Here is a 13890-nt window from a genome sequence, read left to right as displayed (position 1 = left end):
CTCATGCCCTTTTAAGTGCTGTCAGATGCTTTTCTAGTTGTTGCTTAATCTCATGTCTTTGACTTTTTGCAACATTGAGCCCCGTCAAAACCCAACCAATCCCACATTCTCCAATTAAACAAATTTTAAAATATTCTGATTGCCTTTTTCTTTATTTTATATGCTCTTGTCATTGACAATAAAATATGGTACAGTGAAATGTTTAAATTTTGAATTTTTACATTAATTTTTTATTAAATTAAATTCGATTAAATTTGAATTCAAATTTTTTTCAAATGAGTTTAGTTTCAAGTTTGTTTTGTTATCTTTAGATTTAAGTGCTCTTTAAACTTGTGCATTTTGAATGCAAATTTTTGTTCTTGTTGCTTAGCTGAAACATGCGGAAGATGACAAAGAGAATTAACTTGTACCTTACAACAAGGAAGAAAGAGGGAAGACCAGGAAAAAAGACAAACAAAGAATCCAAAGCACCCCATCAATAAACTGAGGTAAGTCCCATAGAAACTTTTAATCAATTTGCAAAACTATAACAAACTTGAATGTGAAATTTCATTGTCCATAAAACATTTCAATCTTTAACAATTCTGCAGTTTCTGATTACAGGTTCTGCAGTTTCACCAGCTTCTGCAGCTGGTGAAAGTGGAAGCTCAGCTTCTGGGCTATGTCAAAAGGCAGCAATGCAAGCAAATGACCTGACAAAAGAACTGTATAAAAGTTCAGTGCATTTATTAACTCCTTTGAAGAAAACTTTATATTCATTAAAATTGATGAGAAAAGTAACTGTTGGATATAATTGAAATTTGTAGTTTTCTATATAGAATTAAAAAAAAAAAACTGAAGGGTTGAATCCTTCGTTCAAGCACAAGATGAACAGACCATTTGAGACATGAAACTTCTTGATGTCTTATTGTTTCAGTTTTATCATTGAATCAAGGCTTAATTTTATCTCCAAAAAGATGATATGAACAAGAAATCTTGCTATCTGTAACACTCCCCCAGAAAGGTCGTCAACAGGGTTTCTTTTTTTTTTTTTTTTGTCTTTCATGACATGGTCACCTGACCAGCTTCTTCTTGTTAAAAAATGCATTAGCCTTTCTGACAAACTCTAGGGTGAGGGATGCATGGTGCCCATAAGCGACATGAACTCCATTAATGCTCTTCAAGGAACTAGGGTCCCATTCCCATACATGATTTACAATTAGTCTCAAATTGTTTAAAAGTAGCCATTAAAATCAAAGTTTTAGGGGATTGGAGAGTCCCAATTTCCAATCCAAGTTTAGTCAGATTCATAGGGCCCTGCCCTCCATAAATTCTCTTGAAGTATAATCCTCAGTTTACACTGGTTGTTGTGAAAACTTTAGTGGTGGCTAATGTTGATGGCTACTTTGAACGATTAGGATTGGAATCCTATGTTTCCTTGGCGCCTTTCAATGGGATTAAAACTCGTATATTTTTTCAATGTGTTATTGGGCTTTTGTTTTTGTCATGATAAGATGTTGATTCAAATGGGCTTTGTGATTCCAAGCACACTTCAATGGGCCTGGCTAATGGCTCATTGACCCACCTAATATTTACCTAGACCCAACACTTTCACTGCACAAATATAAATAACCTTTCTCAAAGTACTATCAAACCACTTAGAACTTTTCATAACTAATTTCAAGTTAGCTATCCTTCTTCTTTTTTTTTTTCGAACACTAATTTGTGTATTGAAACACAAATATTTTTAAAAATTTTTTTTTTTTATAATTAACCGACCTCTTGCTTTGTAATTTCAAATTTTTACCATCGTCAAAACAGTTCGACACCAGTAAATACCCTTTATATATACCAAACATTGTCATGTTATTTTTCTAACAATTTAATTCTCTATAATCATATTCCCAATTACCACATTTTATTGAAAATCATGACATGATAAAACACCAAACACAACCAAATTGACTTGAAGTGAGCCATAACTGTACCTTAATTTGTATGTAATTGTTTCACTCAAATTCATTTGTCTTTTTCTATAATATTTCAAGCTACAATCATGGATTTTTATAACCTTTTGCAAAAATAAAGTTTGCTGGTTTCAACCCTTTTTGGGAACAATGAATGAATGTCACCAAATTCTTTATTTTGGTCCCATAATCCTATGAATATATGTCCTTCAGAACATTTTATGGCAATGTTTTATTGCATACAAACAAGACCATAAAGTGAAGAAGCAATAGATTTTCGTCGTTTTCAACTTTGGGTTATAAAAAGTTATCTTTGCTCATGAATGATAGTAAAAAAATTCTTGCCCTCAATTATTAAAGGTGGCTGTCATATCACTAAGTTTTTTAGCAGGTTTTTACATTGAATTTTATAGCTCGAGAAAAAGTAAAAAAAAAAAAAAAAACCTAATAGAAAGATAAGAGTTTGACAGATGGCAATGCAATCCGTTTCCATTTTGATTTTATCTGATTTTTTTAGGATTAATTTTTTTTAATCGGATCAAATTGAATAATAATAAAATAAAATTGAAGTCAAATTTTAAATAAATTCGTTTTAATTTGATCAGATTATATTATATAAAAAATTATTTTTAATTAATTATTTAATTTTTATATTTATTTAATTTTAAATTTATATTAAAAATAATATTTTATTAATTTCGATTGAATTAAATATAATTTTATATAATATGAGTTAAATTGAGTTTAAATATAAAAAAAATAAATTAAATTTAAATTTAAAATGAATAAAAATTCATTTCAATTTGACCCATTATCATTATAGAGCTATGTTAGAATTCAAGTAGAGCAATCTAAGTTAACCAATTTAGTAAAACTTTTGTTGTCACTTGTTTTATTATCTATATTTTCTCATATTTCTTTGTTTTAAATTTAACTGAAACGAATGATAATGGATTTTAAAAAAATAAAGTTTATAAGGTGAAATTTATAAATTTTTTTATAATTGATTAAATAAAAATTAAAATAAAAAATAATAGATTGAAAACTCCTAAACAAGTATGCAAGTTTTGAAAAAATTTCATAAATTTTGATTTCTTTTTACATATGCATTTTTAGTAAAAATTTTAATAAAATTTTTATTATTAAATAAATATTAATCAAATTTAATTATAAAATATATTTTTAATAATATTTTAGTATATTATTAATTTTTTATTAAACTCTACTAATCTATTAATTTAGATTTTTTATTAAAAATTTTATTAAATTATTTTAAAATTTCAAATAAATTGTACCTTGAACTTAAGTATGTAACATTTTGAGACATTGGGACTTGAATATTTGTGAAGTAAATTTTCAATCAATAAACTAAAAATAATTAAAAATAATAATAAAGAAAATTTATTCCTTTTTCATAAAAACTACATTAGAAATTTATGTGAACAAAGATTTTTTTTAAGAAAAAGTATGATATAACAACAATGATTGCCTTGACAAAATGGTTACTTTATGAAGTTTTAACCACCTCCCAAAATAAACTCAAAAAATAAAAAATAAAAAAGTATTATTAAAAGCTTAAAATAAAATTTAAATTAAAAAAAAAAAGTGACAAGGCAAGGCAAGGCAATGACTGACACAACCCTCGGACAGAGATCCAATGTAAGAAGTCAAACTCTGTTTCTCTCTTCTGACAGACTTCTCAAACACACCAAACCCACTTCACTTCCAACAGTTTTAAAGTTTTAACTTTATTTCTGACAAAAAAAAAAAAGGAAACATTTTCAACTGAATTTACTAAGATACCTTTTCCCTTTTTCTTTCAGACAAAAAAAAAATCAATGACCTTTTTTTTGTTCTTTTGGTTATGGTAATGGAGGAACAAATGTTAGCTTCTTCATCAGCTGCTGCTGCTGCTGCTGCCAATGCTCAGCAGGATCTATCAGGTTCGGCTGGTTCTGGTGGAGCAAGGTACAAGCTGGTGGCTCCGTCTAAGCTACCAATCTCAAGGTCGACTTGTATTACAATCCCACCTGGGCTTAGTCCTTCTTCTTTCTTGGAGTCCCCTGTTCTTCTTTCAGATGTTAAGGTTAGAGTTTTTTTTTTTTTTTGAGGTGGATCGGTTTTGGGTTACGTTTGTTTCCTGAGAAAATTGGGGAAAGTCGGCTACTTTTTGAAAATTCACTGGCAAAATTGAATTCTTTTCTTTTTTAAGGAAAAGCCCAAAATTTTTTTAACTGTTGCCAACAATGTGAGATTCAAAGATTTGATTGTTATTTTCTCAAAGTAGCATTTAGTGGGGAATTTTTCTTTTCCCTTTTCTTTTGGGTTTGGTTGGCTACGTTTTTCAATGATGTGATTTGGATTTATGCTCAAGGGGAAAACTAATTGGTTACCATATAAATTTTTTTTGTTTTTTCTTTAAAATCTTTTTGGGTTCTATTTAAAATGCTTGGTTTCATATTTGAGGTGGTTCATGATGTTAGGAACCTTAAAGAGAAAAGATTCTGATGCTTTGTTATTGCAATTATAAGATAAATGATCAAAGATGGCACCTTAATGTTTTCCATGTATACTGTGGAAGGAGGAATAAGGCTTTTTTAATTTTTATCTTGATTGAACCATTTTTTATAAATTTAATTTATTTTTCAATGCCAATGTTGTATTTTTCACATAATGAATCTTCACCTTTTGATTGTGGGAATTGTGTCGTTATATTATTTTGGTGTTTGTCCTTGTTTTAACGATGAGGACTTAGTAGAGAACTTTGCCATTTGTGTAATGTACAATATGGAATAGATGCCAATGGTGAGGTGGAGTGGATCTATGGACGGATTGATGCTTCTTTTTAAAGGCATTTGTTTGATTTAGATCAAAGGATGGATGTTTGTTTAATGTGTGGTGCTAGGAGGCAATGAAGAGACATGATTGCCTGTAATTTAATGGAGGATATGACATCACAAAGAGTTAAATTTGTGAAAGGGATATGGCTAGTGAAGCTTAAGTAATTGAGTAGGAGGTTTTACAGACTTGTTTTCCACATCGAGCGTAGGGTTAACTGGAAGTACATGAATATTTATTGAATGGATTTTGCTTTTACTCGTCTTTAGCTGGTTTGTCCTGGAATCTTTTCTTTTCCCTTCTTTGTTTAAGTTTCTTTGGCACTAAATAAACCTGATAGAATTAGTTTGTTTAATCTTAGATCACTTGCTGAATTTGAACTCTATGTACTTATTCATGCTGATGAGAATAATAGCTGGAAGTTTACCGGTTGTTGCTTGTTGGTGAACGGAAGCAAAGCAGATTTATAGAACTATACTGAGTAATTTGTTGTTTTGCTTCTTATGCTCCCAGGCAGAGCCTTCACCAACTACTGGTTCTCTCATTAAGCCTCAAGCAGTGCATGCCTCTGGTGCTTCTTCTACATATTCGGCAACTGCTGTGTGTTCTAATGCTTTTGATGAAAGAAATCCTAGCTGCTTTGAGTTTAGACCGCATCCTAGATCAAATATGGTAATTTCCTGATAAATTTTAATGAATATTTTGAGATTGAAATTTAAAAAATATTTCCCTTTTTGTTTCTTTTGCCCCCTGGAGCCATTGTTGTTTTTAAATTTCACTATAGCCTTACGTATATTAAAATCAGGTGGTAGCAGCCTGTTATCTCTTCTCTTGAAAATTTTCAATACTGACATCCTTATCTAAGTTCATTATATTCTGCTAGTTGAATGCTATAGTTGTCTAAAGGTTTTTGGTTATTCAAGGCTCCTGCAGATTTAAACCATCAGAGAAGTGAACAATCTCTACCCGTCCAAGGTCAATACCCGACTATATCATTCAATTCATCAGCTTCAATTAAGAGTGAGATGGCAGGCTCCTCAAGTGAGTTGAGTCTTTCAGTACCTGTTCATACAGCTACTTCTGTGGCTGGTGCTCCTGCTGAAGTTGACATAGACGAATTAAACCAGATAGGGAACCCAAATAGTGGGCTGCAGTCAGGGCAGTCTGATCATAGAGGAGGTGGTCCATCCGTGTCATCTGATGATGGATACAACTGGAGAAAGTATGGACAGAAACATGTTAAAGGAAGTGAATTTCCACGCAGTTATTACAAATGTACACATCCTAATTGTGAAGTGAAAAAGCTATTTGAGCGATCTCATGATGGTCAGATTACGGAGATAATATATAAAGGTACACATGATCATCCTAAACCTCAACCTAGCCGCCGGCATTCTTCTGTTAATATCATGTCTGGCCAAGAAGACAGTTCTGATAAGGTCTCATCTTTGAATGGTAGAGACGGTAAGGGAAAAAACTATACGTTCAATTTAATCTGTTGAGTACTTTTTACTTATGAAATAATCTCTTTTCTCCCCACTTTAGACAAGTCATCCAGCATGTATGGCCAGACAGCTCATATTATTGAGCCAAATAGTACTGCAGATCTATTGCCTGTCACAGCAAATGATGATAATGTAGATGAGGTTGATGATGATGATCCATTCTCAAAGCGAAGGTACTGATTGTTCAATAGAGGGTTTAACTTTTTCCTCTGGTTTTGTCTGCTTTGCTAAGTGAAACTACCAAACTATGAGCAGGAAGATGGATGGTGGAGTTGATATCACTCCTGTGGTGAAGCCAATCCGAGAACCGCGTGTTGTTGTTCAGACTCTGAGTGAAGTTGATATACTGGATGATGGGTATCGATGGCGCAAATATGGGCAAAAAGTAGTGAGAGGAAATCCTAATCCTAGGTACATATCGTTAAATCAATGATGATGGAATGTCACACATAACGTGTCATATCTTTTAGTTAGCTCATCAGTTTTAACATATAGCTCCATAAACACTATATTGCTCGGCATATAACTCATCTGAATGTTTGTAGGATCTTCATATTTGTATTTTGTTGTTTTGCTTATAGATTCATTGCATGCAGACTTTATAATGTTTTATTTCCTTTTTATGTAGGAGTTACTATAAGTGCACAAATCCTGGTTGCCCTGTTAGAAAACACGTTGAGAGGGCATCTCATGATCCAAAAGCTGTTATAACCACGTATGAGGGAAAACACAATCATGATGTACCTACTGCTAGAAGCAGTAGTCATGATAAAGCAGGACCAGTAGCTGTGAATGGTTCATCGAGGATTAGATCAGAAGAAAATGGTGCCATTAGCCTTGATCTTGGTGTTGGGATTTGTTCTGCTCCTGAAAGTAGTTCGAACAAGCATCGACAATTCCATTCTGAACTGGGCCAAAGCCACCCACTGACTGGTGGTTCTAGTTTCAAGTTGAATCAAGCAAGTCCAATGACAGCATATTATGGTGTTCTAAATGGTGGCATGAATCTATACGGATTTAGGGAAAATCCAAATGAAGGTCGTGGTGTTGAAATTACACACCTTAATTATTCTCATGCATTTCCACAGAGCATTGGAAGAATACTAACGGGTCCATAAATCTGTAAACAATGAAGGTTACAAGAAATAAACATGTACTACAGGATTTCTTTTTTCCTTCTTTTTGGCTGGTAAAAGAAAAGGTTAGAATTGTATTCTGAAAATATGGATTGTTCTACATATATATACGTATATTATATTAGTTTACTGTCTGAGCTACATATATATGTATATATATATATATATATATAAAACTGTTACACATGGTCTACCTTTGTCAGATGGCTGCACACGATGGAAACCATATTTCTTACAAATTCCATTTCAAGAACTTGTAGAACATGCATACATGCATATATCTATCTATATATATATATCTTAGCCAAACTGTTAAGATAGAACAGGTTAAATATTATGAATTATAAGTGGAAAAAGAATGGCAAGATGGCCCCTTTGTAGTACAAATTTGGTAAATGATTCCAAATTTATGTTGGGAATAATTTTAAGATAAGGCATGAGAAAAGGAACCAAAGATTACTTCCTTATTGCTGTACAGCAGTCACCAATCATCTATGTGGGCCATGGTCCATTTGTTAAGAGAAATATTTGTCCTATGTCATGGGATTTTGTACCTTTTTAACATGCAATCTAACCCTGCCACTTTTAATCAGAGCTCAACAGTGGTGATCCATCAAGAAACATCATTGAGTTGATCTTTCAAAGCCGCCATGGAAAGATCAGAAGGGTACTAAGAGTGAAGAACTTGATAGAAGTTCTCGAGAGGTTTGAGGATTACAGAGAAAGGGTTATGAAGAACGCCTATGAGAAACATAAAAGGCATCCAAAAAGCATGGTAGATGGAAATGAGCTGTTCCTATTCTATGGCCCTACAATGGCCTGCTGCAGCAGAAAGCTGAAGCAAGTGTCTGAGCATTGTAAAGATCCTAGTTGTAGAATATTTAATTATACAAAATTCTTGCGCTATACTTCACTGCTTTGTCACAGTTTTCAACTAAAATGTGAACATTTTCAGCTACCAAGTCTTTTACTTCCATAAAAAGCATATTACTAACTAAAAATGAAAAACATGTATGTTTTGCTGACATAAGTCCACCAATGTAAACATTACAGAGTGAAAACGCGTATGCAAGACAAGCTGCCATAACAACAGTTGATCATTAACATTCCGTTGTACAAAGCCTTGTTCGTTGCATTCCTGAGATATTTTGTTTGTACCAAAATGGAAAAAAGAAAACAAAATAAGTTTTTCCAATAAAGGTTCTGTCGTGGTCAACAGCCATGTGGTTTATTGGTAGTGTCCGACTCTTAGTTCTAGCAACTAGGGTTCATATCCTGATGGCCTCAATTCCAAAAAAAATTCTATCATCACCATTATAATAATTATTGTTTGGTTAGCATCTCCATGCACATGAAGCAATTATAGCTCGATTCATCCAGCCGAGATAAAGAGCTCCATCTCTCTCTTCAAGTGTATGCTTGTCACAATAGCTTTGCAGCAGAGTTTTGATGGTAGCATTGACAAATGAGCTTAACGGACAGGGCGTAAAGCCAGCCATAATAAACCTTGATCTCCACTTGCCCAAAAGTTCATGACGTTCGACTCTCTCATGCCCTTCACATGCTATAATGTTGACAATCTCCCGGGCCAGACAGTGCTGTTCAACATTGATCCGCTCCTTGTGTTCCCTTGGAAGACTAACATCAATTGATTCAAAGATAGCCAAATAGTGATTCATTGTCTCTAGGAAACGGGGAAAGAATGGAGCAGTATTTGTATTGGCTTCTTGCTCAACAAGCGTCACCACCTTTGGAGACAAATTCTTCACCAACCTCAACAGCCTGTCCCGATGATTCTGAGTGCCCACACTTTCATCTGGCATGTGATGCAGCACCATGGCAAAATTTACAGCAATGGCTTCATCAGGTTGAATTCCAAGGTTTTCAAGTTGAACCTCAGTGCCAGAAATAGCAGCAGCATGGAACTCAAAGGGTACTTTACACAACTCTGCAACTTTGCGTAGTCTCTGTCCCACTATTTTAAGTCCCCCTCCTCTGGCAAAAGCTGATGTACGATCATCAATGCCTGTAATACGTATGCTTGGAGGTCCACCTTGCCGAGCAGCAAGAGCGTGGATTAGGGTCAACCATTGGCTTCCTTGTGCAATCTGAAAATCAATTATATGGACTCTGCTTTCATCTTTCATTGCTTCAGCAATTGCCCCATTTGCGGACATATACCCGAACTTGAAATATGGGCAGATTTCATAGAGTATTTGCATGTATGAGAGCATTTCTGCACTAGCAGGTTCTTTGCATCGTAGCGCTTTGTAGATAGAACTTCCTGAAGAGGCCAACCTTGCAACAAGCCCTTCCAACATGTAGGCTCCTAAACGTTGCATTGGTTCACCTGAAACTGACACCATTTGACGTAATTGTCTCATCAAGCAGTCAGTCGTATACATATCATTATTGTCTATAGCTTTGGCACAAGCACAAAGCAGTTCTTTCATGTCCCCTCTGACGATCATCTCCATCATGTATTTCAACCTCTCAGCTTCTACGGAGACTTCAGTGGCTCTGCCGGAAGCGGTGATAGCATGGATGTCAAAATTATCTGAATCGGTTCCTAGCATATCAGTTTCCAGTTGTCTTATCATGTGCTTCAAGTCATGCTCATTGTCTGTTACACAAGAACCGCTTACAGGTGAGCCACATGTATTATCTGGGGAATGACGCAGGTCTGACGGGTAAGAGTAGTTTGGCTGTGAAACAGGACTGCCATCAGATGAGAAACTGGCTGTAGAAGAAGAATTCTGCATACCGGATGATGATTCAAGAGTGCAATATTGTTCCATCATCAGAGCATGACTGGTATGGATCTAAGCTCTGGTTGGGAGGCCAACAATAGGACTTCAGCTCTTGCACCGGCTGGTCAAAATACTTGCCTGTAATTTTATGTTTCTGAGATGTTTGCATTGGACAAATTTCTTTGATTTAATGCTACCAATTGACAGACAACAACAGAGAGAATCACAGGAAAACATAAAAAGAAGCCTTTGAATTTAACTGACAGCGTTGTGGTAATGAATAAGTTACATCACCCTGCCATTTTCCAGAACTGCTGCTGGGAATGAATAACACATCAATGAGACAATGTATTCTGCATAGAAGGTTGACAAAAGTATTAGGTGCATTTTATGATGGAAAAAGCAGATGCTTATGATTTATCCAAATAAGTAACCCCATCTTCCATTTATATCAGCACAACTGTAGATCGGCACCAGGATGTCATGGAAAAATCTCACAGCCATACCTTTATAGTTTCTATTCCAACCCACCCCTACTTTCCTCTCTTTTCATCTCACATACCTTTTTCACCCCTCCTTTACGCGTCCTATGATGCAAAAAGAAGGCAAATAGGAAGTAGATCGGATCTTTCTAAAAGAATCTGACTAATGGTGATGACAATCATCGATTACATAAAAACAAAACCCGAAAGACCGTACATGTGCCGGCCGACAATCTAGCGTGTGTGCTATGCATAAGATGGACAACAATAAAAGTTTCCTGTCCCAGAGTAAATATAGATCATACTTGAAAAGCTAAACAAGGTGAACAAAGAGATTGCTTTAATGCCAAAGGCACTTACACTTTCACAGCCAACAAATAGCACAGTCAGTGCACAAGATTTTATGATTGAAAAGGTAGGTAGCTAGATGCTAGGCAAGGATAGTGCCCTGATATATAAAAATCTTCCACCAACATAGTAAAAGCTCAAGATGGTATATAGCTAGAATCCACCAAAATAGAAAACAAAGTAGTCCAAAGACCAAATGTTAACAAGCAATTAGCCTCAAAAAGCTTTATATTGCAACTTTAAAGAAAAAGGCAGAAATGACAGAAATCATCATAGATTCATGCAACCAAGCTTTTTTTCTTTTTTGGTATCACTCTACCAACAGATCACGCGACCACGCTGTTGCTCGCAAGCTTTTACAATAAAAACAAAGTAAAAATTATGAAGAATCTGTTTTCAATCAGTTCTATGCTAACACAGGGATGCAAACTTGTTGCCCTTTAAAATAGGGGATCAAAACAATGGAAAAAAAAAAACCCTTCTTTCTGGAATTAATAACAGAAAATTTTGCTGCAATAAGAGACAAACAAGCAAACATTCATCATACAGGATCAAGCTATAGATTTTTTTTACATTTTTCAGGGAAAGAAAGAGAGGGGAGATTTCAAACAGACAATATTCAGTAAAGCCATGATCAAATCTTTTATAAAACAAATAAAAAGCAAGGCTGAAAGAAGAAAAGTCAATTACTTTCAAATCATTTCTAATATGCAAGAGCATAAAGATTATTACTTTTTAAAAAAATATCAACAAATGTTCACAAACTTTGTATTAGCTCAGAGAAAGGAAAAAAAAAAAGCAGAAGCTTGGCATTAAAATTCAGCAGAAAAGCTACTTCTTTATCACTGATCGGCAAAACAAACTCATTTCTGACCTGTAATACATAATTTTCATCATACAGAAGAAGCAAAAAAAACCCAGAACAAAGCAACAAACTATAAAGCAAACTTGAAAAAAAATCCAAAAAAGCTTCAACAAATCAAAGAATATAACAAAGAACCTTGTCAATTTCAATACAAAATACAATTAAGATTTTTGCCATACCTTCTTGGATTTCCCTTCCAACCTCAGATTTTTGGTGCTCAGTTTGGCTTTCAAAGAACAAAGAAGTAAGGGGAATCTAAAACTAAAACTGCCAAGTGCTTGGGTCCCCAAGGTGTATCAATCTTCACTTTATAAGAAAGTTTCATCAACAAATGGCATTCTTCATTATGAAAATCACAGAACTGCCATTGACAAAATTACAGAAGTTAATGTTTACCTAAGACATTAACCAAAATTTATGTCATCCAACCATCTTCAGATACAATCTTGTCTGTTTTTTTCCTGGGCTTTGCCTCCCATTTTTAACTAATTAAAAAGACCAAAAGGCCCTCCCTCAACCAACAGAATCTGCTCTCTGAACCTTATCTGTTTCTGATTAGGTGAGTTAATGAACATTTGATTAAGCAAAAACTTGAAAATTTTATTCTGATTTTCAAATTACAATCAAATGATGTACCCCCATGCCATAATTGAAAATGTCAAAGTCTTCATGTAATTTTCTTTTGAGGTTATGAGTCATATATACCATGTACTGTACGGCCAGCAAAGACTAAATTGTGGAGCTAACATCACCACGTTGAATACAAGAAGTTCTTGCTTTTTTATATGTAAGAAAAACAAGTCCTACAACTTACACGCGTCAATTTTTTTATTGGTTAATAGAAAAGTCTTTGAGATTTTAACAATGTTTAACTGCAAACTGTAAAAAAATGCCAGCAAAGAAACTTTTAGCTGCAATGGGGACAAGGGTATTTTGGTCTCAGTGTTGTTGACACTTTTTGAAAGTTGACTGATGAAAAAGAAAAGAAAAAAAATTGTTCACAGTAAAAGGACAGGATATGTAGCTTTAGCCCATTCCAACATGCAATAGAAAGGACCCACACGGTTTAAGCCCACTGAACAGAGAAGCAAAGTTCATCCATTCCTCTCCTTCAGGCCCCAGCCATGGAGAAAAGTGAGACAATGACAAGGAATCATACTCTGTAATCTCACCTAATAACATAACTTGTACTGCTCTAAATTCGAGCTGTAATGTTTTTTTCTTATACAAAAATGTGTAATAAAACAATAAAGTTCTTAGAGAAATAATTTCGTAACTTTCCTATGGTAAAAACCAAAGTAGAGGGCCATCAAAATGATGTTCAATACAAAATCTTTAGATACGTTCTGATATTATAGCATCAATCCAAAATTTATATGCTGAGAGTGAGAACCAGATCGGTTAATACATACTATCAAACATGAAGACACACAAGAATGGTTGACTACGGTTGTCAGCCCATGTTTTTTGCCGACCTCCAAAGGACCCTATACAGGAGAGATGAGCCATGTTGTGTTTCAAACATCTTAAGTTAATTTCCTGTCTACCCTTTGTCCTAATTTGTAGTGTTTTTGCAAATTTGGGGTCTTTTGTTCTGTCATTGTCCAAGAGAAAGCACTAAGCTTTTGGGAAAGGCTGCATTAGTTAGGAAAACTTGTTGAACTCCTTTCAAATTTGCTCAATATATTTTCTCTCCCAACTAGTCAAAAACAATTGCGTAATTTATATGGTTTCCAATATCTGAGAATTTCCATCAGCACTATGTCACATTGATGCAATATTTCAAATTTATTTATATGTTACCAAACTATGATTTATGAAATTTTGGGGTTAGACATGTTCACGTGATGTTAATATTTAAGGTCTTTCTCTTTGAAATTATAGCACCAAAATGCAGCCATGTATCAGCAGCTTACGGTCCTTACGGTTTTAAAGTCAATGATTCAATCATGTATCAGCAGCTTATGGTCCTAATGGTTTTAAAGTCAATGTTTCAATCTTCTATCATTATGAAAAGTGA

The 13890-nt window shown here is 34.2% G+C and overlaps 2 protein-coding genes across 4 annotated transcripts; one reads left to right on the top strand and one right to left on the bottom strand.

Moving 5' to 3' along the window:
* The first annotated feature begins 3691 nt into the window (after positions 1–3691).
* LOC111302242 (putative WRKY transcription factor 20) lies at positions 3692–7549 on the top strand. Its single transcript, XM_022898175.2, has 6 exons — positions 3692–4032; positions 5298–5456; positions 5708–6248; positions 6330–6462; positions 6545–6700; positions 6918–7549. The coding sequence occupies exons 1-6, from the start codon at positions 3811–3813 to the stop codon at positions 7405–7407; spliced, it is 1701 nt and encodes a 566-aa protein (XP_022753910.2). The 5' UTR covers positions 3692–3810; the 3' UTR covers positions 7408–7549.
* An 871-nt stretch (positions 7550–8420) lies between these two features.
* Positions 8421–12150, bottom strand: LOC111301557 (scarecrow-like transcription factor PAT1). Of its 3 annotated transcripts, none has more exons than XM_089744364.1 (3): positions 12050–12150; positions 11018–11158; positions 8421–10528 (listed from the first exon to the last, which is right to left on the bottom strand). In XM_089744364.1, exon 3 carries the CDS (start codon positions 10224–10226, stop codon positions 8760–8762), a length of 1467 nt encoding a protein of 488 aa, XP_089600490.1. In that variant the 5' UTR covers positions 10227–10528; positions 11018–11158; positions 12050–12150; the 3' UTR covers positions 8421–8759. The 3 variants fall into 3 exon arrangements, with proteins under 3 accessions (XP_089600490.1, XP_089600491.1, XP_089600492.1); XM_089744365.1 differs by lacking the exon at positions 11018–11158 and having other exon boundaries at positions 8421–10313; positions 10440–10528; XM_089744366.1 differs by lacking the exon at positions 11018–11158 and having other exon boundaries at positions 8421–10313; positions 10470–10528.
* Between the last annotated feature and the right edge of the window lie 1740 nt (positions 12151–13890).

The sequence above is a fragment of the Durio zibethinus genome, chromosome 15, assembly GCF_047325235.1.
Source record: "Durio zibethinus cultivar Kanyao isolate XHJ-2024 chromosome 15, ASM4732523v1, whole genome shotgun sequence".
Taxonomy (NCBI): Eukaryota; Viridiplantae; Streptophyta; class Magnoliopsida; order Malvales; family Malvaceae; genus Durio; species Durio zibethinus.
The sequence above is the reverse complement of the archived record's forward strand: the minus strand, read 5'-3'. Positions and strand labels throughout refer to the sequence as shown.